At 38.3% G+C, this 21,704-nt stretch overlaps 5 protein-coding genes and 1 long non-coding RNA gene across 6 annotated transcripts in view; 1 reads left to right on the forward strand and 5 right to left on the reverse strand.

Annotated features, from left to right (window-relative positions):
• The window catches only part of LOC105210750 (uncharacterized), a 289,405-nt gene extending 287,484 nt beyond the window's left edge, over positions 1-1,921 (reverse strand). Inside the window, exon 1 of the mRNA XM_011181888.3 lies at positions 1,274-1,921. The gene's annotated coding sequence lies outside the window, so the exon portion shown is untranslated. The remainder of the gene's footprint in view (positions 1-1,273) is intronic.
• A 1,534-nt stretch (positions 1,922-3,455) lies between these two features.
• LOC105210749 (attacin-A) lies at positions 3,456-4,692 on the reverse strand. Its single transcript, XM_011181887.3, has 2 exons — positions 4,288-4,692; positions 3,456-4,223 (listed from the first exon to the last, which is right to left on the reverse strand). Exons 1-2 carry the CDS (start codon positions 4,593-4,595, stop codon positions 3,623-3,625), a joined length of 909 nt encoding a protein of 302 aa, XP_011180189.1. The 5' UTR covers positions 4,596-4,692; the 3' UTR covers positions 3,456-3,622.
• A 1,718-nt stretch (positions 4,693-6,410) lies between these two features.
• On the forward strand, positions 6,411-8,455 carry LOC128922457 (uncharacterized). Its single transcript, XR_008471665.1, has 3 exons — positions 6,411-6,712; positions 6,777-6,918; positions 8,316-8,455. It is a non-coding gene; the product is annotated as an uncharacterized LOC128922457 (long non-coding RNA).
• On the reverse strand, positions 8,203-9,396 carry LOC105210748 (attacin-B-like). Its single transcript, XM_011181886.3, has 2 exons — positions 8,967-9,396; positions 8,203-8,906 (listed from the first exon to the last, which is right to left on the reverse strand). Exons 1-2 carry the CDS (start codon positions 9,272-9,274, stop codon positions 8,306-8,308), a joined length of 909 nt encoding a protein of 302 aa, XP_011180188.1. The 5' UTR covers positions 9,275-9,396; the 3' UTR covers positions 8,203-8,305.
• Positions 9,397-12,676: 3,280 nt separating this feature from the next.
• On the reverse strand, positions 12,677-13,810 carry LOC105210746 (attacin-B). The gene is made up of 2 exons (XM_011181885.3): positions 13,393-13,810; positions 12,677-13,329 (listed from the first exon to the last, which is right to left on the reverse strand). The coding sequence occupies exons 1-2, from the start codon at positions 13,698-13,700 to the stop codon at positions 12,729-12,731; spliced, it is 909 nt and encodes a 302-aa protein (XP_011180187.1). The 5' UTR covers positions 13,701-13,810; the 3' UTR covers positions 12,677-12,728.
• Positions 13,811-18,968: 5,158 nt separating this feature from the next.
• On the reverse strand, positions 18,969-20,803 carry LOC105210745 (uncharacterized). The gene is made up of 5 exons (XM_011181884.3): positions 20,260-20,803; positions 20,098-20,180; positions 19,888-20,034; positions 19,348-19,820; positions 18,969-19,221 (listed from the first exon to the last, which is right to left on the reverse strand). Exons 1-5 carry the CDS (start codon positions 20,598-20,600, stop codon positions 19,057-19,059), a joined length of 1,209 nt encoding a protein of 402 aa, XP_011180186.1. The 5' UTR covers positions 20,601-20,803; the 3' UTR covers positions 18,969-19,056.
• Positions 20,804-21,704: the final 901 nt, after the last annotated feature.

The raw sequence follows: 21,704 nt of genomic DNA on the forward strand, positions 1-21,704 counted from the left end.
TTAATGAAGATCTTAAAATTGTTAATTATGTTTTATTATTTACTAATATTGTTTATTATATTTAATTTGATGTTTTTTTAAGTTTATTATTGTTATCCTTTTATTTATTAATGTGTTAAGTAAATATTTTTCTATTTTCCAAATGCACGCTGCATTTAAAAGTCAAAAAGTAATCTTAAAAACTATGTGAATATATAAAAAATTAAAGAATATCAACAGACAATAATTGTTGAAACGGAAAAAATTACAAAATTTATTTTTATTGGTTTTTAGTATTTTTGCTTTGTCTGATCCGCATATAAAAATATTTAATTTGATATTTTAAGAAAAAATATCTTTAAAAATAAATAAAGAAGCATTTTATATTTAATAAATTATGTTATTTCACTCTCCATCTAAAAATATATTTATTAAAAATAATTCATTTTATTAATAATTCATTTTTTGTTATTTTATTAATGATAATTTTAATGTTATTTAATTAATTTATTAATAATTTAATGTTTATTATGGTAGTATTAATTTATAATAAAAATTTATTTGACTTTATAGTTATATAAAAATCTAGTAAAAAAAGTAAAATATATTTAATAAAAAATATATTATTTCAAAACTTATAAAAGTTTATATATTTATTGTTATTATTATTAAAATATAAACTTCGTTAAATGAAATTATAATTTTATTTTAATTTAATTTAATTAATTACATTAATTTTATTTAATTTGATTTAATTTTTTTATTCATTTTAATTTTTTTTTAATAAACTTTTTTTATTTATATAATTATTTCAGTTTTTTTTTCATTTTTCTCTCCATTCCGCACATAGCTCTCACACTCGAAAATAACTATTTTAAACCTTTAAGCTAATATAAATATCATAATTTTGCACTTCATTTCGACCTTCATACAACCATATTTCGTCACTTCGTGGCAACAGCGTGCCAACATTACATACAAAACGGCACTATTTCTATGCACAAAAAAGGATGTAAAGTCCTTCAAACAAAAAATACTGAATTGACACAACAATAGAGATTTGCAGTGTGATTTCGATAGATTTTTTCACTTTTACACAAACTTTATAAGCAGGATATGCCAGCAGCAAACACAGGTGCGTGCAAAATTTTAATCAAAAACAAGCACACAGAGCACTCCAAAAAAAAACTCAATGCACACACAACAACAATTTCACACGCTTAAATATTATATTATATGCGGAAAATTAAATTTAATCGCTCGCAAGCAAAAAAAATGCATTTATTTCACCCACCAACAACACAAACAGCTAAAAACACCAGCAGGATAACTGTATGCTACCGAGCGAGCACAGAAAAAAATCCGTTTCAACGTACGCACGACACACAGAGCTCGGAGCTACGCCACGTACACAACACGAATGCTAGTCAGCGACAGACTGAAGCGAACCACACAACGAGCTAACGAGCTCAGCCAACAAAACCCGGCACATCAAGTGAGTTGGACGACGGTTTTTCTATTTCGTTTCGTCCACTTTTGCCTTTAAAGCTTCACTCCGTATGAAAACACAAAATCAGCGTTGCAATCAGTAGCATCGCTGCGTTAAAACTCACAATCGTTGAAACGAAACTTTCATTAACCGTTTGCAAGTGCCCGCTGGACGTCGGCTGTAGCCGTGCCGTTAGCCGTTAACGCCGCCGCCGCCAACCAACCAATTATGCTGGCCAAGGAAAACACAAAACCTACAACCGAAAAAATGCACGCTCGTGTCCTTGCCACACACAGAGCAATGTCTGTCCTTACACGCCAGCAGACCAGCAGACCCTGAAGCTCAGGCTTTAAGTCAGAAACTTAGCGAAAAGCGCAAGTGTTAGACGCGCGTAATCCGTTATGCTCGTCTCGGTATTTTGCCGTAGACGCTTTAACACAAACTAAATTGTAACTTCGTATAACAGTTGTTTAAATAGCAGGCAAGAAAGCATGCGAGCAGCGAGCACCAGCTGGACCATCGGTAATATAAACTCGTAGAAAGCGGTGAAACTTTCGCGTATTTTGCTTACTGTTGCTTTTGCGGAGGGTAGTAGCAAATAGCGGTTTGCTGAGCGCAAGGTTACTCAATGAGCTACTAATAGAGCACATTCAATGAGTACCGTTAAAGTTCTCTGTTCCAAGTTGCCGGGTGAGAGCAAGTGCGCTAGTAAGCTCTCATGAGCTTTCAAACAGCTGTGTAGCCGGCAAAAGTTTGGGTATTTTCTAACGGTTATTTTGGGACAAACGAATATAAACAAAAGGGGGGCTGGAGAAATCAAATGGTACTAAAATAGTGGGTTGTTTCGTTAATATGGGGAATTAAGAGTTGCTTACAATGCTACATTGAATCTGAAAACATATGCTTATTTGAATTTTTAGCTACAGGGTTTTACTTTTCTTTTTGCCCTAATTCAATATTAGCCTCACTTTGCACTTTTTTAAACTAGTATAGCCAGAAGAGACATGTTACCTAAAAACCGTCGAAAAAAGTAAAGATTCTGTCCAAGATGAATATTTTAACGCCTTGTAGACAATGGGTATACATTAACATACCATCCAACTCACATGAAAGATCTACGAGCAAGTGATACAACTCTTTACACCTTCAAGCTTAATTCGCGAGGATGCACTAAAAAGTGATATCCAAGAAACTTTTGCCTAGATCTTGCAAAGGCGGGGTTCTCCAAAAGGAAATGTTGTAAAGATGGTATCTCATCTGCCGTCAAATAGCTTGTGCAGCTAACGTTCGGAAAACTTTTAAGATTGACCGCGTGAATCCTGATGGGACAATGGCCAGTTACACCTCTGACTAAGGAAAGGTTGTCCTTACTGAGGGCGAAGTGTTCCTTAGACCTATTGCGATTTACCTTGTGCCGGAAGGATCTTTCGACAGAACAATTGCTAGTGACTACTCAGCGCTAGCTCGGTTCAGCTGAGGCTCATCTTACCAAGCTCATCAGCCTTGCAATTTCCTGCGATTCCGTTGTGGCCAGACATCCAAACTACTCTGATTGCGAAGCAAACCGATGTAGGTTATAGTGAGGACTGGCATTCCTTCAACAGCCTGATTTTCATTAATCAAGGCTAGTATCGCCACTCTACTGCTGCGTTTTGTAGCAATAAACTCGGTGCAACCTTAATGGCAGCCACTTATGTTTTAAAAACGGTACAATAGTCCGGATGCCTGCGGTCTGAAGCTGGAGTTGACGATAAGCTCCCGAACTGCTCTCACCACCTTCCCCTCTACCTTCGACTAATCCGTAAAGAAGCTAACCGCGCTCCTATTCCAGCGACTCCTACCCACCCAAACCGCTCTTAAAGGTATGAGGTATAAGAGCGGAGAAAAGACCGTGCTAGGCTTGACGCTATAGTGGTTATCCAATAGCCTCGATATGAAATCGAGGTACAAGAGGATATCTAAACACTCTTTCACTAAATAAATAAAGTTTATGTGAATCTTATTAAACTTTTTATTGAATTTTAAGTATACCAAATAAAAATATGAAGCTTTTCGTTAACAATTGTTAATATAACCGAAACAAATACTGTCCATACAAATGCATTCCACAATACGCTTTCATGCTTCATCACAAATAAATCCGCTCAAAGTGGATTAACCCCAGTTGGGGAAGCCGTGCGACAGACCAATGCCTGTGTTGAACTCATTCCGACCGCTAAACGGGCCGTTTAACCAACGGGAACCACCAGCATTGAAGTCCAAAGACGTGAGACCATCAGAAGATTTAAAGAGATTGGAAGACGCGCCGAGATTCAGTTTCGTGCCGAAATCATGCACCTTCGACAAACCCAAATTAGCGCCCAAACCATCCGTATGAGCCCAGTTGAGGTTACCACCTGTTTCACGGAATGTGGGACCAAAATCGAACGACTTCTTCGTATCGAACACATTTGCGCCCACGCTGTGTACACCGTTATTGAAGAGCGTAGCATGTGCGGATTTTGAGAGTGTGTCACTAAAGCCGGGTATCGATTCCTTGGCAATCGAGATGCCATGGCCGCCAGCATTTTCAAACGACAACGAACCACCCTGTTTGACGAACTCAAAACCATTCGCCAGTTTGTTATCCGTTTTAAATAGTGAACCGCCCAAACGATTCTCATCATTAATCGGAATATTGGCAGCGGCTTTCTTAGTGAGCGCCTCACCGATGCCGGGCGTGTGATCTTTGGTGATAGAAGCGCCAAGACCCAGGCTGTAGAAATGTATGTGTTATTCTTTTAGTAAAGGAATTGTATTTTCTAGCAATACAGACTTACAGATTCGCACCCAAAGTGCCACTAGTAGTGACCGGTCCACCTTTGGTATTGCCCGCCGCACCGACACTGCCAAATACATTGGCGTCCGCTGTACCTAAGCCTTTAGCGATCTCCACTTTGACATCTTGTCCGCCATTCGGATTGGTAGAGATGGTACCGCCAGTGGCTACAGTGCGACGTATACGTATCGGACCTCTTGGTGAAGGCGGTGGTAGTACGCGTTGTGGGTTCGTGTGTAGTGGTACTGCCGTGACACAGACCAAAATTGTCAAGGCGACAGCCAAGGAAGTGCAGAGCTGCAACTTCATCTTTTTAGTATTCACTTTTAACAACTGATATTAAGAATCACGTATTCACTTTTCGTTTGCTACTTGTGTTCTGTGCCGCTGACTGCAAATGCAGCAGCTTTTATTGCAGTCCCGCTTCTTTCTTATCGCTAATTATCGGGTATTCACAGGCGTCTTCAGTGTGTGTTTGTAATTGCTACAGCCTCTATTTTGCATATTTTCAATAATCAGTAGGAGTATATGTATGCGTAGGTATATATTACACCTAATTGGGATTCACCACAACAATCAATCAAAAATTGCTGAACCATCACAAAGACTTTAAGCACAAGCTGTTCCAATTGCCAGTCGAATACATACGTAGTAGGGAATCCCGTTAATTGCTTTCGTTTTCATTTAATTTTCAAGTATGTATCTGTGGCGCTTGCCTAAATCACTTATTATTTATTTAATATTTTTATTCACTCGAAACATATTGCACAGAGGCGTGGCACCTCCTACTTTTGGGTTCCAAACCATATTTCAGCGACTACTCTAGCAATTTCAACCAAATTTAGTACATATCACTTTCTGCAAACGGTCATGTTACAGCGTGAGAAATCAGTTCTTAACCTCGCCTACTTTCCATGTAAGACAATTTTTAATTTAATTGGTTTCGTCCACTTTACAATATAACGGGGGTTTCAAAAGGGACGCTACAAAAGTAGACCGATAGGGACAGCAAACGTCGATTTTTCCTCTTTTCGCTCTTTTGACATTTCTCTTCATTTAATTCGCCATTTCATCATGGAAAGATATACGATCCAACAAAGAGTCGAAATTATTAGAATTTACTACCGAAATTCGAAGTCGGTGGCCTCAACTTTATGAGCGCTAGGTCCAATTTGTAGACGTCATAATCGTCCTGTCAGATCAACAATTGAAGTGGAAAAATTTGCATCCACTGGCACAGTACAAAATGTTCCCGTGCAAGTGAGACAAAAAAGTGACCGTAGTGTCGAGAATATTGATGCCGCTAGCGCATCAATTGAGGAACACCCAAAACAGTTTCTCGCACGCCGTTCTCAATCTATTGGGCATCTATGACGATGTTGTGGCGAATTTCGCGAAAAGATTATGGTCTACATCCTTACAAGAAAAAATTTACGCAAGTATTGAGCCGCTGAGCAACAACTTGAAAATGATACAGATTTTCATTGAAAAATCATATTCAGCGATGCGGCTCATTATTGACAATAAGCAAAATATGCGTTATTGGACAGGCAGCAATTCACACGTGATCCATGAGTCCTCGTTGCATCCTGAAAAAATTACGGTTTGGTGCGATTTATGGACCGGCGGCGTCATTGGGCAGTACTTCTTCCGTGATGTTGACCGGCACGTTATTGTGAATGGAAATAGCCGTTAGACTAGTTCCTGTGGAGCTGTGTCAAGTCTAAGATCTAAGCCAAATAGCGTGCGACGATTGATGAACTTCGTACGAATATCGAACGTGATATTGCAGCAGTGTCTGGATATCTGCAGGCGAGGAGTTGGTGGCCATGCAAAAGAAATCGAGTTACATACATAATCCTCATCCTCAACATAATATACAATGCTGAAATCGGTCAAGACCTTAGTGTAGTACCCATACTTCTATTAAAATAAAAGATCTCCAATACCAGAAACTGTCGCCACTAATTTAAGTCATTCAAATTACGAGAGTGTAAAATATTCTATTACACGCGAACTTAGCCCCTCCTTACTTGTTGTTCATAATGTTTTGTTCTTCTATTCCATGTCATTCCGCACTTAATTTACACTTATGTTCAATTGTTTTTGTTTCTATTTTATATTTTTAATTATGGTTACTCACACTTTTTTTGTCATTAGCGCCTGCAAATTGCTTTCAATGATTCTTTTAATATTTCTATTAATTGTTTACAATTTTTGTTTTTATCTTGTTTAGTCGCAAACAAATCTTTTTTTTTTTTTGTGTTTTCACCAAACAATCACTACTCAGCGTGCGGCATATTTACATGTCTCAATTACTTGACAATTCCAGTTTTTTTGCACGTGCTCATTTTTTATACATACGATACATAAAATGTAGATTCCGCAATTCCAGATTTTTGAAAAAAACCAATCCAAATATTTCGGTATTTGTTATAGAGTTAATAAATAAACATCCAAATTAAAAAAAATATTGAAATGTGTTTACAGAACGCTTAGCCAAATTTCATTGTTACTACTTGTGCATATGTTGCAGGTGACTCAGTGGCGGTTACGATAAAAAACCCAGCACAAACACGTTAAAAAGGAAATGCTTGTTTATCTCAAAGAAATGTACAGAATTCAATAGAAGGTAAAGTATTATACATGTACTTGAGTTTTCGAATACCGTAACTTCGGGATCCCGTTATAATAATATCAAGACTTCGGGATCCCGAAAATTTTTATTGTTCCTTTGGAGTGCAAATACATCATAATCGCACGTTTGGATGTCGTAATGTCAATCCCGAAAATATTTTTATTCAGTCTTTCATTACTTAGCTTTGATAGCAGCTTCTCAGCGATCATAAAACTTGCATACAAAATATTGGTAACTTCTTTTATCTTATATACATATGTATGGATAAAATAAAATGTCTCTACATCTGAAAGAAGCACCCTGCATTTAAGTATATATTATTCGATCGTAAGCGCTGTAAATTCTACTACATTTTAAAATAGAAAATGATTGCGTCATCGAATATGAATCCGTACATTTTCACAAATGGGTACATTTAAGATCCAATACTGGATCTCTTAATGTCCAGTTCAAAACTTGTGTTAAACAAAGCTTATAATATAATATATAACAAGTAAGGAAAGGCTAAGTTCGGGTGCAAGCGAACATTTTATACTCTCGTAATTTATTTAGAGTTCTACCTATATCTTCGGTGAAAATTTACCCTTAGGCAATGAGTTCTTCATGTTTGATATCAGGGGCCTTGAAAAGTCATGGTTCGATTTTGGCAATTTTTCCACAAGTGATGTCACAGCTCAAATACAGTATTTGTGTAAAGTTTTATTTCGCTATCTTTATCGGTACCTAATGTATACATTATAAAATGAACGAATCAGAAGGATTCAAAATTGAGTTATATGGGAAGTAGGCGTAGTTGTGAACCGATTTCGCCCATATTCCACCAGTGTCATCAGGATGTCAAGAAAATATTATATACCGAATTTCATTGAAATTTGTCTAGTAGTTCTTGAGATATGGTTTTTGACCCATAAGTGGGCGACGCCACGCCCATTTTCCATTTTGTAAAAAAATCTGAGTGCAGCTTTCTTCTGCCATTTCTTATGTAAAATTTGGTGTCTCTGACGTTTCTCGTTAGTGAGTTAACGCACTTTTGGTCATTTTCAACCTAACCTTTGTATAGGAGGGGGACGTGGTTATTATCAGATTTCTTTCATTTTAGGACTGTATAAGGAAACGGCTAAAACTATAATACTCTCTTAGCAACTTTTGTTGCGAGTGTTTAAAAATGTTTTGTTAGGCATATTCAACTCAATAAATAAATACCTTATAAATATACTCATGTATAATATATCAACTTGAGTGGCCTCTAATAACACTATTCAAATGCATAAAACACAATTTTCAATTATATTTCGCATTATTTATTATAAGAATACTCTAAATAATTACAAGATAAGAATAAATAATTAATTTAAATATGAAGTATTCACTGCAATCTGTCTTAACCCCAGTTAGGGAAGCTATGCGAAAGACCGAAACCGGTGTTGAAGTCATTTCTGCCACTTAGCGGACCATTCAACCAACGAGAACCACCAGCATTGAAGTTCAATTTCGTTTGACGATCGGCAGAGGTGAAGAGATTGGAACTGGCGCCATAGTTGAATTTCGTACCGAAGTCATGCACTTTAGATAGACCCAAATTAGCCGCATGACCACCAGAATGCGCCCAATTGAGGTTGCCACCTGTTTCACGAATGGTAGGACCAAAATCGAAAGACTTCTTGGCATCAAACACACTGGCGCCTACGCTGTGTGGACCCGAATTAAAGAGTGTGGCATGTGCTGACTTTGTTAGTGAGTTACTAAAACCTGGAATGGTCTCCTTAGCAATGGATATACCATGACCGCCAGCATTGCTCAGAGCTAACGAACCACCATTCTTCTCAAATCCAAAACCATTCTCCAACTTGGTGTTCGACTTGAAAACAGAACCATCCAAACGATTGTTTTGATTTAAAAGGACATTGGCGCTGGCACTCTTCGTCAGCGTGCTACCAAAACCGGGTGTATGCTCCTTAGTGATGGAGGCGCCGAGACCGTGACTGTAAGGAAAATATTTATTAGAAACAAACCAATAATAGATAATGCAGCTCACTACTTACAGATTTGCGGCCAAACTGCCGCTAGTAGTGACCGGTCCACCTTTGGTGTTGCCCGCCGCACCAACGCTCGCAATCACATTGACATTTGGTGTGCCGATACCCTTAGCAGCTTCCAGTCTAACATCGTGTCCCCCATTGGCATTTGTGGCAACCGCACCGGCGGTGGCAACACCGCGACGTACACGTATTGGACGTGGCGGAGGTTGTGGACGTACTGTGGGCGGATTTGTGTGGCGTCCTGGTGCTGCAGCGGCACAGACCAAAATGGTTAATGCGACAGCAATGAATGTAGAAAATTTAAAATTCATATTTTCTTTCACTAATATACACTTTTTAACAAGGTTTTATTTAATAGATAGTTTTTATAATCTCCCGTTATTCGCGTTTCGCTGGTGGTTTGGGTTGTGATTATGCTTTCGATAGCATCAGTGGCTTTTATTGTTCGCTCAAGCTGGACGGCGGTTAGTCTTATCACCAACGCGGGTATTCACAGAGCTTTTGTTATTATTTTTGTTGTTTCATCTGATAAGGAATTGTTTTATTGACAAAAATATGAAATCGTATTTTCGCGCGTTTTCTATTTACTTTGATTTTGGATAGTATTAATGATTTAGAGTACTCGGGATTCCCACAATTCTGTGAATTTATCAGTATCTTCAAGAACAAACAAACCTAAATAGCAACTCTTATATGGTCAAAGCTGCTGATTTTCAATAAAATAGTTTATCGTATTTCATTTAAGGGACTTCCCTTTTGAGCATAGTAGAGGTATTTACAAAACTATAAAGTAATTATTTATTCAATGTCAGTCACCACCATTTTTTACAATTTCATTAAATTTCGCCATATTTTCCTAATATTCCATGATTTATTGAACACATATTTTCTGCGTAGTTTCATCTTCATAAGTGCCCAAACATTTTTGATCGGATTCGCATCAGGCGAATATGAGGGTCAATCTAATGATGCTATCCCGAAGCGATTTCGATGTTTTGGGTCGTTGTCCTCTTGTATAACCCAATCCCGCATTGCTGCCTTAAACCACCTTTCTTTTCTTGGCGGAAATCTACGACTGTATATCGTTGTCATGAATTTGACATACATATTTTTCGTGAACACGATAAGTTTACCAAATCGTTGTTTTGTGAAGCATCCCCTACAATGAACTCCCTGTATCCTCTATTTTCCTCGCAATTCGGCGCCAGTTGGAAATTGAAAGAGTAATCAGGTTGCTCTCCACCTGGTCTTTCCAATGGAGTGGAGACCTTCCTCTCCCGCGACTTCCACCTGCGGGTACTGCATCGAACACTTTCAAAGCTAGGTGTTTTCGTCCATGCGGACAAAATGACCTAGCCAGCGTAGCCGGCTTAACTATGTCTATGTCGTCGTATAACTCCAACAGCTCATGCTTCATCGTCTGCTGTATTCACCGTTGCCAATGTTCTGAAGACCATAAATCTTGCACAAAAATTTTCTCTCGAAAACTCCTAGTGTCACCTTATCAGTCGTTGACATCGAAGCCTTATAGTTCGAGTGGAATGAGGCAGTCCTACTTCTAAAAGTAATTAAGACAGAACAAATCGGTGGTAGCAAATGAGATCTATTCTGGATTGGACGTGTGTCGTAAGGATTAGCTCTAGTGTGTTTTTAGTTTTACGGACAAAAAATAATGTTTTTTGCTAAAGGTAATACCTCTAAAGAAGAAAGCACTAACTACTTCATCATTATGATATTGAAACAAGTAAGGAAGGGCTAAGTTCGGATGTAACCGAACATTTTATACTCCGCAATTTATTGAAGCAATTTTATTTACATAACACACAAATTTAGCCATAAATTCGGCATAAAGTTTAATAGAATAACGAAAATCGTCATATATAGCATATGAGGGCTGAGGTAATTCCTGAACCGATTTCATTCATTTTCACCAGCAAGGTGCACTATATCCAAGACTATACGCTCACTTAATTTTGCTAAGATATCTCACATATTAACCAATACATATATGCGGAATAAAGCCCACCGTATTTTTGAAAAACCTATAATTAGGTATATGGGAGCTAGGAGATGTGATGACCAGATGTTAATAATTTTTGGAACAGAACACTATTAGAAGAAAACAATTTCCTCTGAATTACATTAAATTATCTAAGAGATTTACCCATATTTTCGGTTAAAATTTACCTTTAGGCGCTAAGTTCAACATGTTCAATATCTGGGGCCTTGAAAAGTTATAGTCCGTTTTCGACAATTTTTTTACAAATGAAGCCAGAGATGATATACACTATTTGTGTAAAGTTTTAATTCGGTTTCCTTATTGGTTTCTTTATGTATATATTATAAAGTGAAGGAATAAGATGAAATTCAAAATTGAGTTATAAAGAAAGAGTTATTAAAGAAAGTAGTCGTGGTTGTGAACCGATTTCGCCCATTTTTTTGTCCGTGTTATCTGGGTGTCAAGAAAATATTATATACCGAATTTCATTGAAATCTGTCGAGTAATTCCTGAGATATGGTTTTTGACCCATAAGTGGGCGATGCCCCGCCCATTTTCCATTTTGTAAAAAGATCTGAGTGCAGCTTCCTTCTACTATTTCTTCTGTAAAATTTATTGTTTCTGACGTTTTTCGTTAGTGAGTTTTACTTACACTTTTAGTGATTTTCAACCTATGGGAGGAGGGCGTGGTTATTATCCGATTCAAACAACCGTTATGTCAACAAAACTATAATACTCTCTTTAGCAACTTTTGTTGCTGTATAAAAAACAAGGATTGGAGAAGCTGTCAGCTATGGATTACCTTACCGAACTGAAGATTTTGTACAATTTTTTTTAAAAAGTCAATACAATTTAAGTAAAACAGGAATTGTTGCAATGCCTAAAAAGTAGTGACCTATACTTAAAGGATAGTTAGTCACTTATGACAGTCTCCAAGATATTTTTTTTTTAATTTCAACATGCCAAATAAGCTTATGATATATTCATGCTTTCATCGGATTGTAACTACAACTTAGTTTAAATAAGTTGGTTTTCTAAGCTATGAATGATTGATGAGTGGAGTACGGAACACAGTAAGGCTAATATCTTACAGAGCGGCATACACATATGTACACGACAAACATCATATTTCGCTTCAGTTTTTTGCCTACAATCTAATTGGCCTGTATTCGTATTATTAAAATTAACTCTAAAGCGATGAGCTCCTAGAATAATTTAAGGTTACTTGATAAATACTATTTCATTTTAGATCATTAGATCAGATGGGCGAAATCGAACTATACTTAATGATTTTCGTTATTCTAGTTGATCTTATGTCAAATATACGGGACAAATTGTAAGTTCTCTCAATGAAATTAAATAAATAAATACATTGCGAGAGTATATTAATAATAATACTTATCCTCGATTTGTATCTTTGAGTTCGTAATCAAGTAGTCTTATCAAAAACTTTACAAATGAAAGCACTAAGTAATTTTCGATTCATAATAACAGAGTTAATAAAACATCCTATATTTGAATAAACCAATATCTATATGTATGCTGTAATATAAATCCAAATATTGCTTAAATTAACGGAATCAGCGCTGATTTCATAAAAAATTGTATCCTTCACTACTGTGATACCGTTTTTGATTTTCGTAGTGTATAAAAATATTTCACATTTTATTTTATCGATTAAAATATATTTATTTAAATATATTCTTAAAATATACAATACAATTTATGAAAATAAATATTTATAAATATATAGCCACTTAGGCTCGTTAACCCCAGTTAGGGAAGCTATGCGAAAGGCCGAAACCGGTGTTGAAGTCATTTCTGCCACTTAACGGACCATTCAACCAACGAGAACCACCAGCATTGAAGTCCAATTTCGTTTGACGATCGGCAGAGGTGAAGAGATTGGAACTAGCGCCATAGTTAAATTTCGTCCCGATGTCATGCACTTTAGATAGACCCAAATTAGCCGCATGACCACCAGAATGCGCCCAATTGAGGTTGCCACCTGTTTCACGGATGGTAGGACCGAAATCGAAAGACTTCTTGGCATCAAACACACTGGCGCCCACACTATGTGGACCGGAATTGAAGAGTGTGGCATGTGCTGACTTTGTTAGTGAGTTACTAAAACCTGGAATGGTCTCTTTAGCAATGGATATACCATGACCGCCAGCGTTGCTCAGAGCCAACGAACCTCCATTCTTCTCAAAACCGAAGCCATTCTCCAATTTGGTGTTCGACTTGAAAACAGAACCATCCAAACGATTGTTTTGATTTAAGAGCACATTGGCGCTGGCACTCTTCGTAAGTGTAGTACCAAAACCGGGTGTATGCTCCTTAGTGATGGAGGCGCCGAGACCGTGACTGTAAGAGAAAACAAATTTATAAGAAACAAATAAATAAGATATAACGTAGTTCATTACTTACAGATTTGCGGCCAAACTGCCGCTAGTAGTGACCGGTCCACCTTTGGTGTTGCCCGCCGCACCAACGCTCGCAATCACATTGGCATTTGGTGTGCCGATACCCTTAGCAGCTTCCAGCCTAACATCGTGTCCACCATTGGCATTTGTGGCAACAGCACCGGCGGTGGCCACACCGCGACGTACACGTATTGGGCGTGGTGGCGGTTGTGGACGCACAGTGGGCGGATTCGTATGGCGTCCTGGTGCAGCAGCGGCATAGACCACAATGGTCAAGGCGACAGCCAGGAAGGTATACAATTTAAAATTCATATTTTCTTTCACTAATAAACACTTTCTAAAAGCCTATTATTTTATAAATATTTTTCTATCTCCCGTTATTCACGTTTCGACGACTACTTGAGTTGTGATGCTACTGTTGTTAGCATCTGTGGCTTTTATTGTTCACACAATCTAGCCAGCGCTTAGTCTTATCACTAGCGCGGGTATTCACAAGCGCTTTTTGATGTTTTATTGTTGTTGTTACAGTTTAAACTACCTTAAATGCGGCTGATAAGAAACGATCCGTTGTTCTTATTGACAAAAATAATAAATCATCTGCTTGTGAGACTTTTCGGTATTTTTTCAAGTTTGGATGTTGTTGTCTGTATAAACATGCGTAGTACGTATGTTAGTGGAATCCCCTAGTAGTGCTGAGCAACGTTTTCAACATAACCTAACTCAATAATTGAACCTGCAAATACATATATACATATATGAGCTTATATATATGTATATATGTTTGTGTTTAATGATTCATTTTAAAGGCCGCCAATAAAAGGGAAGTGCCAATTGCTGTGTGCAATGTTAAAACATTTTTCGTAGATGTTTATATACTGGGTTTAACAAACAGAGTATTGATTTGAATTTTTGGTGATTTTTTATGAAAATTATCAATTTTATAAGAATTTTCAGTAAGGAATTCCAAAAATTACCAAAAAATATTTGTCTATAAATACACTCGGGGATGCCCGGAGCTGTCTTCTTCCATAAAAATATTTAATTTTCCTCAGGCTCTTTGAGAAAATTCTTTCGCTATTTCGAGTGGGCAACTTTATATCGCTTTTAAACATTTTTAATTTATTTTTGTTAGTCCGTTTTTGCCTCTCGTCTCTAAAATACCCATTTAAAACATGATTTAGTCCGTCATCAGTAATTATTTACATAAAAACTTTCAAATGGTTTATTTCTTTTACATTTCCGCAACTCATTCACCAACGGATAGATTTCGAGCAAAATTTTCGATTTTGCGGATTCAATGATTTCGTAATTAGCGACATCTATTAGCAGCGGAATGTATTTTTTCGAGTTGGTAAGTGAGTTCAATGTGATCGTAAATTTTATTTTCGATACGGATTCAATGATTCCAAAGTAAAATTTTTCGATCGAATCAAACCATTTTTCGATCGAAACGGATTCAATGATTAGGCCCATTAATTAAGGCCAAAAATCTTAATACTTCTAGAACTTATTTACAGAGGGCGCTATTAAGCGCTTGTATATACATAAAAGCATCTAGATCCTAGTTATGTATATGTACATATTCACCACTCTCATATCAAAAATTTTATTATAGACAATACAGTAAATACAAATTGAAGAAATATATATATATATATATATATTTGGCGTAGGAACCGCTTTAAGCGATTATAGCCGAATCCACCAGAGCGCGCCACTCATTCCTCCTTTTTGCTTTCTGGCGCCAACTGGAAACACCAAGTGAAGCCAGGTCACTTTGCACTTGGTCTTTCCACCGGAGTGGAGGTCGTCCTCTTCCGCGGCTTCCTCCAGCGGGTACTGCATCGAATACTTTCAGAGCTGGAGTGTTTTCTTCCATCCGTACAACATGACCTAGCCAGCGTAGCCGCTGTCTTTTTATTCGCTGAACTATGTCAATGTCGTCGTATAAATCGTACAGCTCATCGTTCCATCGTCTGCGGTATTCGCCGTTGCCAATGTTTAGAGGACCATAAATCTTGCGCAAAACCTTTCTCTCGAAAACCCCAAGAGTCGTCTCATCGGATGTTGTCATCGTCCACGCTTCAGCGCCATACATCAGGACGGGAATAATGAGCGACTTATAGAGTTTGATTTTGGTTCGTCGAGAGAGGACTTTACTTTTCAATTGCCTACTCAGTCCAAAGTAGCACCTGTTGGCAAGAGTGATTCTGCGTTGGATTTCAAGGCTGACATTGTTGGTGTTGTTAATGCTGGTTCCCAGATAAACGAAATTATCTACAACTTCAAAGTTATGACTGTCAACAGTGACGTGGGAGCCAAGACGCGAGTGCGCTGACTGTTTGTTTGATGACAGGAGATATTTCGTCTTGTCCTCATTCACCACCAGACCCATACGCTTCGCTTCTTTATCTAGTCTGGAAAACGCAGAACAAACGGCGCGGTTGTTGCTTCCGATGATATCAATATCATCGGCATACGCCAGGAGCTGTACACTCTTGTAGAAGATTGTACCCTCTCTATTTAGTTCTGCAGCTCGTATTATTTTTTCCAGCAATAGATTGAAGAAGTCGCACGATAGTGAGTCACCCTGTCTGAAGCCTCGTTTGGTATCGAACGGCTCGGAGAGGTCCTTCCCGATCCTGACGGAGCTTTTGGTGTTGCTCAACGTCAGCTTACATAGCCGTATTAGTTTTGCAGGGATACCAAATTCAGACATCGCGGCATAAAGGCAGCTCCTTTTCGTGCTATCGAAGGCAGCTTTAAAATCGATAAAAAGATGGTGGGTATCGATTCTTCTCTCTCGGGTCTTTTCCAAGATTTGGCGCATGGTGAATATCTGGTCCATTGTAGATTTTCCAGGTCTAAAGCCACACTGATAAGGTCCAATCAGTTCGTTGACGGTGGGCTTTAGTCTTTCACACAATACGCTCGACAAAACCTTATATGCGATATTGAGGAGACTTATACCACGGTAGTTGGCGCAGATTGTGGGGTCTCCCTTCTTATGGATTGGGCAGAGCACACTAAGATTCCAATCGTCAGGCATGCTTTCTTCCGACCATATTCTACAAAGAAGCTGATGCATGCACCTTATCAGTTCTTCGCCGCCGTATTTGAATAGCTCGGCCGGTAATCCATCGGCCCCCGCCGCTTTGTTGTTCTTCAAGCGGGTAATTGCTATTCGAATTTCTTCATGGTCGGGTAATGGAACATCTATTCCATCGTCATCGATTGGGGAATCGGGTTCGCCATCTCCTGGTGTTGTACTTTCACTGCCATTGAGCAGGTCGGAGAAGTGTTCCCTCCATAATCCCAGTGCGCTCTGGACATCCGTTACCAGATTACCTTCTCGGTCCCTACATGATAATGCTCCGGTCTTGAAACCTTCTGTTAATCGCCTCATCTTTTCATAAAATTTTCGAGCATTACCCATGTCGGCCAGCTTTTCAAGCTTTTCATACTCACGCATTTCGGCCTCTTTCTTTTTACGTCTGCAAATGCGTCTCGCTTCCCTCTTCAGTTCTCGATATCTATCCCACCCCGAACGTGTTGTGGTCGATCGCAACGTTGCGAGGTAGGCAGTCTGTTTTCTCTCCACTGCGGAACGACAATTCTCATCGTACCAACTGGTTTTTTGGCGTTGCCGGAGACCAATTGTTTCGGCTGCAGCGGTATGCAATGAGTTTGAGATGCCGTTCCACAGCTCCCTTATATCGAGATGCTGATGAGTGCTCTCCGAGAGCAGGAGTGCAAGTCGAGTAGAAAATCGTTCGGCTGTCGGTTGTGATTGCAGCTTTTCGACGTCGAACCTTCCTTGTGTTTGTTGACGGGCGTTCTTTGCTGCACAGAGGCGAGTGCGTATCTTTGCTGCTACTAGATAATGGTCCGAGTCAATGTTTGGTCCTCGGAGCGTACGCACGTCTAAAACACTGGAGACATGTCTTCCGTCTATCACAACGTGATCGATTTGATTGCGCGTGTTTCGATCAGGGGACAGCCACGTTGCTTGATGAATTTTTTTATGCTGGAATCTGGTACTACAGACAACCATATTTCGGGCCCCAGCGAAGTCGATCAGCCTCAGGCCGTTTGGCGATGTTTCGTCATGGAGGCTGAATTTTCCGACTGTTGTGCCAAAGACACCTTCTTTACCCACCCTGGCGTTAAAATCGCCAAGCACGATTTTGACATCGTGGCGGGGGCAGCGCTCATAGATGCGTTCTAGGCGCTCATAGAAAGCATCTTTGGTCGCATCGTCCTTCTCTTCCGTTGGGGCGTGGGCGCAAATCAGCGATATGTTGAAGAACCTCGCTTTGATGCGGATTGTGGCAAGACGTTCATCCACCGGGGTGAATGCCAGGACTCGGCGACGTAGTCTCTCTCCCACCACAAATCCAACACCGAATTTGCGCTCCTTTATATGGCCGCTGTAGTAGATGTCACAAGGACCCACCTTCTTCCGTCCTTGTCCCGTCCATCGCACTTCTTGGACGGCGGTGATGTCAGCCTTTAGTTGTATGAGGACATCAACCAGCTGGGCAGAGGCACCTTCCCAATTAAGAGTCCGGACATTCCAGGTGCATGCCCTCAAATCATAGTCCTTTATACGTTTGCCGTGGTCGTCATCAAAAGGGGGGTTTCTCATCCGAGGCCTGTGTTTCTTATTCACTGGTTATTCGTTTTTATGTGGTGGGTCCCAAGCCCTACGCACAACCGCACAAGCGGGCTTCGCCTTCTCACTTTAGCTCGCCTCCAAACGGATGTCTGTTAGCTACCCAGGGGATACTTGGTCTAAAACCGGAAGTCGTGAGCTGCTTGAGTCATATGCAAAAGAATCGTTCCTGGCCACTCCCAAGTGAATGGCAATCAGAAACTTTCCTCACTTGCGTGAACTTCTACATATGACCCCATCCCCCCATTGGGCCTAATCATTGAATCCGCAGCGAATTCGATTTCGATACGATAAAGATCGAAAATGTTCATGCAATCATTGGTTCCGTCGATAAACTGCTTTACCACTGAGAACGTAAAACTGTTGTATATACAAATGCAACAAATATGAAAAAGTGTCTGTGCTTTTTGCTTTATTCAAAAAAATTAAAACTGACCTTTAACTATTGTGAAATTTCTTCCATAAAAATATTTATTTCGCCTGAGGCTCTTTGAGAAAATTCTTTCGTTATTACGAGTGGGCAACTTTATATCGCTTTTAAACATTTTTAATTTATTTTTGTTAGTCTCTCGTCTCTAAAATGCTCATTTAAAACATGATTTAGTCCGTCATCAGTAATTGTTTACATAAAAACTTCCGAATGGTTTTTAAACGGAAATTTCTTTTACATTTCCGCAACTCATCCACCAACGTATTGATTTCGAGCAATATTTTCGATTTTGCGGATTCAATAATTTCGTAATTAGCGACATCTATTAGCAGCGGAATGTAATTTTTCGAGTCGGTAAGTGACTTCAATGTGATCGTAAATTTTATTTTCGATACTGATTCAATGATTACGACGTAAAATTTTTCGATCGAACCGAACCATTTTTCGATCGAAACAGATTCAATGATTAGGCCCATTATAAACATTCAAATATTTTTTTTATTTTCAAATAATTTTTAAAAACATTGCTGAATTTAAAAACTACAAATTGAATTTTCGAACAATCACATTTCGCTCGAATCACAAATGTCACGATTCAACCATTCAGCCAATGTATCACGAGTGCACTCATTCTGTTCATTCAAACACTTGATCGACATCAAATCGGACATGCAACCATGCAGTATGTAAGTTTTAACGCAAGGCATTGCGGAGAGTAAACGAAGAGACTAGGAAATAGACAAAAGGAATTAGAAAATATGTAGAAAGCAGGCAAAATGAGCGAAGGTTTGGCCGACCAGTATTTTTTCAATTCTTTTCTTATAGAAGAATAAATATCATACACAATAACCCACCTTAAAACATGTCAATTGCAAATTTTTATTCTCCAACTTTGCTAACGCTATAACACGATTCGGCAGATCGGTAAACTCTCGACAACGCCACAGCGAACGATTGCTCACCAAACCATGCTGCAAAGCCAACATCACGAATTCATAGTTATCCAATTTTTTCTGCTTATCTGCAATTATGTCATACAACAATTTCACACCATCAATCTTATCGAAGCGTTGTTGACCGTCTTCACAGCGCAAAAGCATGGCAAAGCATTTCATACAGAGCTCGTGATAGAAGAGCATTCTACTCTTTATGCGTTCATAGAGTAATTCAAAGTAGCCCGCTTGTATGGCCATCTTCGGTGCGATCTCTAGGAAATGACACAAATGCTCCCACAATGCGTTGGGATAGAAGGGTGTGCAGGGATCAGTATTGAAAATAATTGAAAGATTTTGAAAAGATCTTGTTTCATTGAGCATATAGAGGAGAACTGCAATTGGTTGGCGAAATAACAGTTAACATAAAATGATCAATGAAACATGTAAAATATTGCATACTCTCCGTTTTCTCCGTCAAATTGCGCAGAATCTTGCAAGCTAAATAACGTGTACTCTCATGATTATAGACAATCAAGTAGAATTCTTGTACCAAATGTATGGTCGACAAAATAGCATGAGCCCCATTCAAATAACCCGAAATTAAATCTAAGAAAAGCGTAAATATGTTGAAAGCTTTCGACAGCTTAAAGCTTATTAAATGATATTTACAAAATATTTTCATCAATTGTCGGCGTTCATGGTAGTATTCCTCGAGATAACCGTGCTGTATGCGAAGGAACATATTTTTGCACCTTCGAAATATTTTTGATTAAATAATATTATTTCGATTAAATTTTATACATTTAAAACATTACATTTTGCCACACTTACTTCCTCACCAAATCGTATTGCAAGATGGCACGTTGCGCTTGCCATGGATTGAGCATGACCTCGCTTAATGAATTAACGCCCTGCCAACGCAGCAGCGGATCGTCACTACACATATCTTGTATTAATTTTTCAACACATTGAAACCCGTATGCCAATGCGGCATGATCACGAAAATAGGTGGAACTTTCGCATTTCGCATCGTCCGGACATTTGCAACGACAACGTTTCGACTGCACCTGTTGGTACTCTTTGGTAACCAAATTGTTTACAGTTTCATGCTTCATATGCTTCACTTCGAGTTGGAGAAAATGATTCTTATAGCTGGCAAGCTCTTCCCACATATTTTGTGATTTGTGTTTTTTTGGCACTCTTGTGAACTGTCTTGTTTGGTTTTGAAAAAGCACTTACAGTTTGGTTGGGAAAACGTTGAAAAAATTTACAAAAAATAATTCAAGTCTAATTTATTTCACTTCACTGAATTGCTTCGGAAAATTTTGTCGAATGATTGGAAAAGAAAAACGAAACTGTTGATTCATGAAAGTGAGCATAGAAAGTTGTCTATAATGTGGCGTTTATAATTTTTCCCAGTGAATTGTAGGTGGTTGTGTTAAGTTAGATTATTTTTAATTGAAATTTGGAAATATCAAGCCTTTTTAGCACCAAACGGTATTTTTTAGTAGCCTAGCGCTTTCATTGTTTCGAGGAAGATTCAAAATTATAAACGACATTCTGAAAGAATTTTTAGTACTACAAGTCAAGGAAAGGCTTTGAGTTTAGCACACAAATTTCACAATTATCACACACAATTTTACAAATCAAATTTAATTACATTTTATATATAAATAAACGTTTAAACATCACATAAAGCTTTGAAATTCCAAACCAATTTTCGTAAAAATTTTCTTCCATAAATCGAACTTTTCGACCAGAGCATGATACAAAATTTAAAATTTTTCTATCAACGTAGAATTTTAAAAGAGTTTCTCTATATCGTATGGATGCGAACAAAACATATGATATAGCACTTATGGATTGCATAAATCATGTAACAAAGGCATGGGATACAGACGCCAAGAGCCAAAAAATAGCAAACTGCAACAATCAAAATTACAAAATACAGGTTTTAAGGTATGTATTTTACAGCTTTTTGAAAAATTTATGTTTTAATGAAAATTCTGTAACTCGAAATTTCTCTAACTCGAAGTTTTTCTGTTGATTATGGTGTTTCGAGTTAGAGAAGTTCCACTTTATTTAACTGCGAAGTGTACAAAATGTACATAACATAAATATACTTTCAACTCACCATATTTGTAACTAAGAATATGATTCTTTCTTAAACAAGTATTTAAGTTGTAATTTTGTCGAGGTATATTCAATATTACCCAGTATCGGCGTCATTCTCAACTCCGCACCGTACATCCGTCTGCTCTACCCGGCCTCAGCTC

This window comes from Zeugodacus cucurbitae, chromosome 6 (assembly GCF_028554725.1).
Source record: "Zeugodacus cucurbitae isolate PBARC_wt_2022May chromosome 6, idZeuCucr1.2, whole genome shotgun sequence".
In the NCBI taxonomy this organism is placed as follows: Eukaryota; Metazoa; Arthropoda; class Insecta; order Diptera; family Tephritidae; genus Zeugodacus; species Zeugodacus cucurbitae.

Coding starts and splice junctions, on each gene's coding strand:
- LOC105210746 (XM_011181885.3), bottom strand. CDS start 13,700: ATGAATTTTAAATTGTATACCTTCCTGGCTGTCGCCTTGACCATTGTG. Junction 13,330..13,392: donor GGCAGTTTGGCCGCAAATCT/GTAAGTAATGAA, acceptor TTTCTCTTACAG/TCACGGTCTCGGCGCCTCCA.
- LOC105210745 (XM_011181884.3), bottom strand. CDS start 20,600: ATGTGGGAAGAGCTTGCCAGCTATAAGAATCATTTTCTCCAACTCGAA. Junction 20,035..20,097: donor ACAATTGATGAAAATATTTT/GTAAATATCATT, acceptor CGCTTTTCTTAG/ATTTAATTTCGGGTTATTTG. Junction 19,821..19,887: donor TTTGACGGAGAAAACGGAGA/GTATGCAATATT, acceptor AACCAATTGCAG/TTCTCCTCTATATGCTCAAT.
- LOC105210748 (XM_011181886.3), bottom strand. CDS start 9,274: ATGAATTTTAAATTTTCTACATTCATTGCTGTCGCATTAACCATTTTG. Junction 8,907..8,966: donor GGCAGTTTGGCCGCAAATCT/GTAAGTAGTGAG, acceptor TTTTCCTTACAG/TCACGGTCTCGGCGCCTCCA.
- LOC105210749 (XM_011181887.3), bottom strand. CDS start 4,595: ATGAAGTTGCAGCTCTGCACTTCCTTGGCTGTCGCCTTGACAATTTTG. Junction 4,224..4,287: donor GGCACTTTGGGTGCGAATCT/GTAAGTCTGTAT, acceptor ACATTTCTACAG/CCTGGGTCTTGGCGCTTCTA.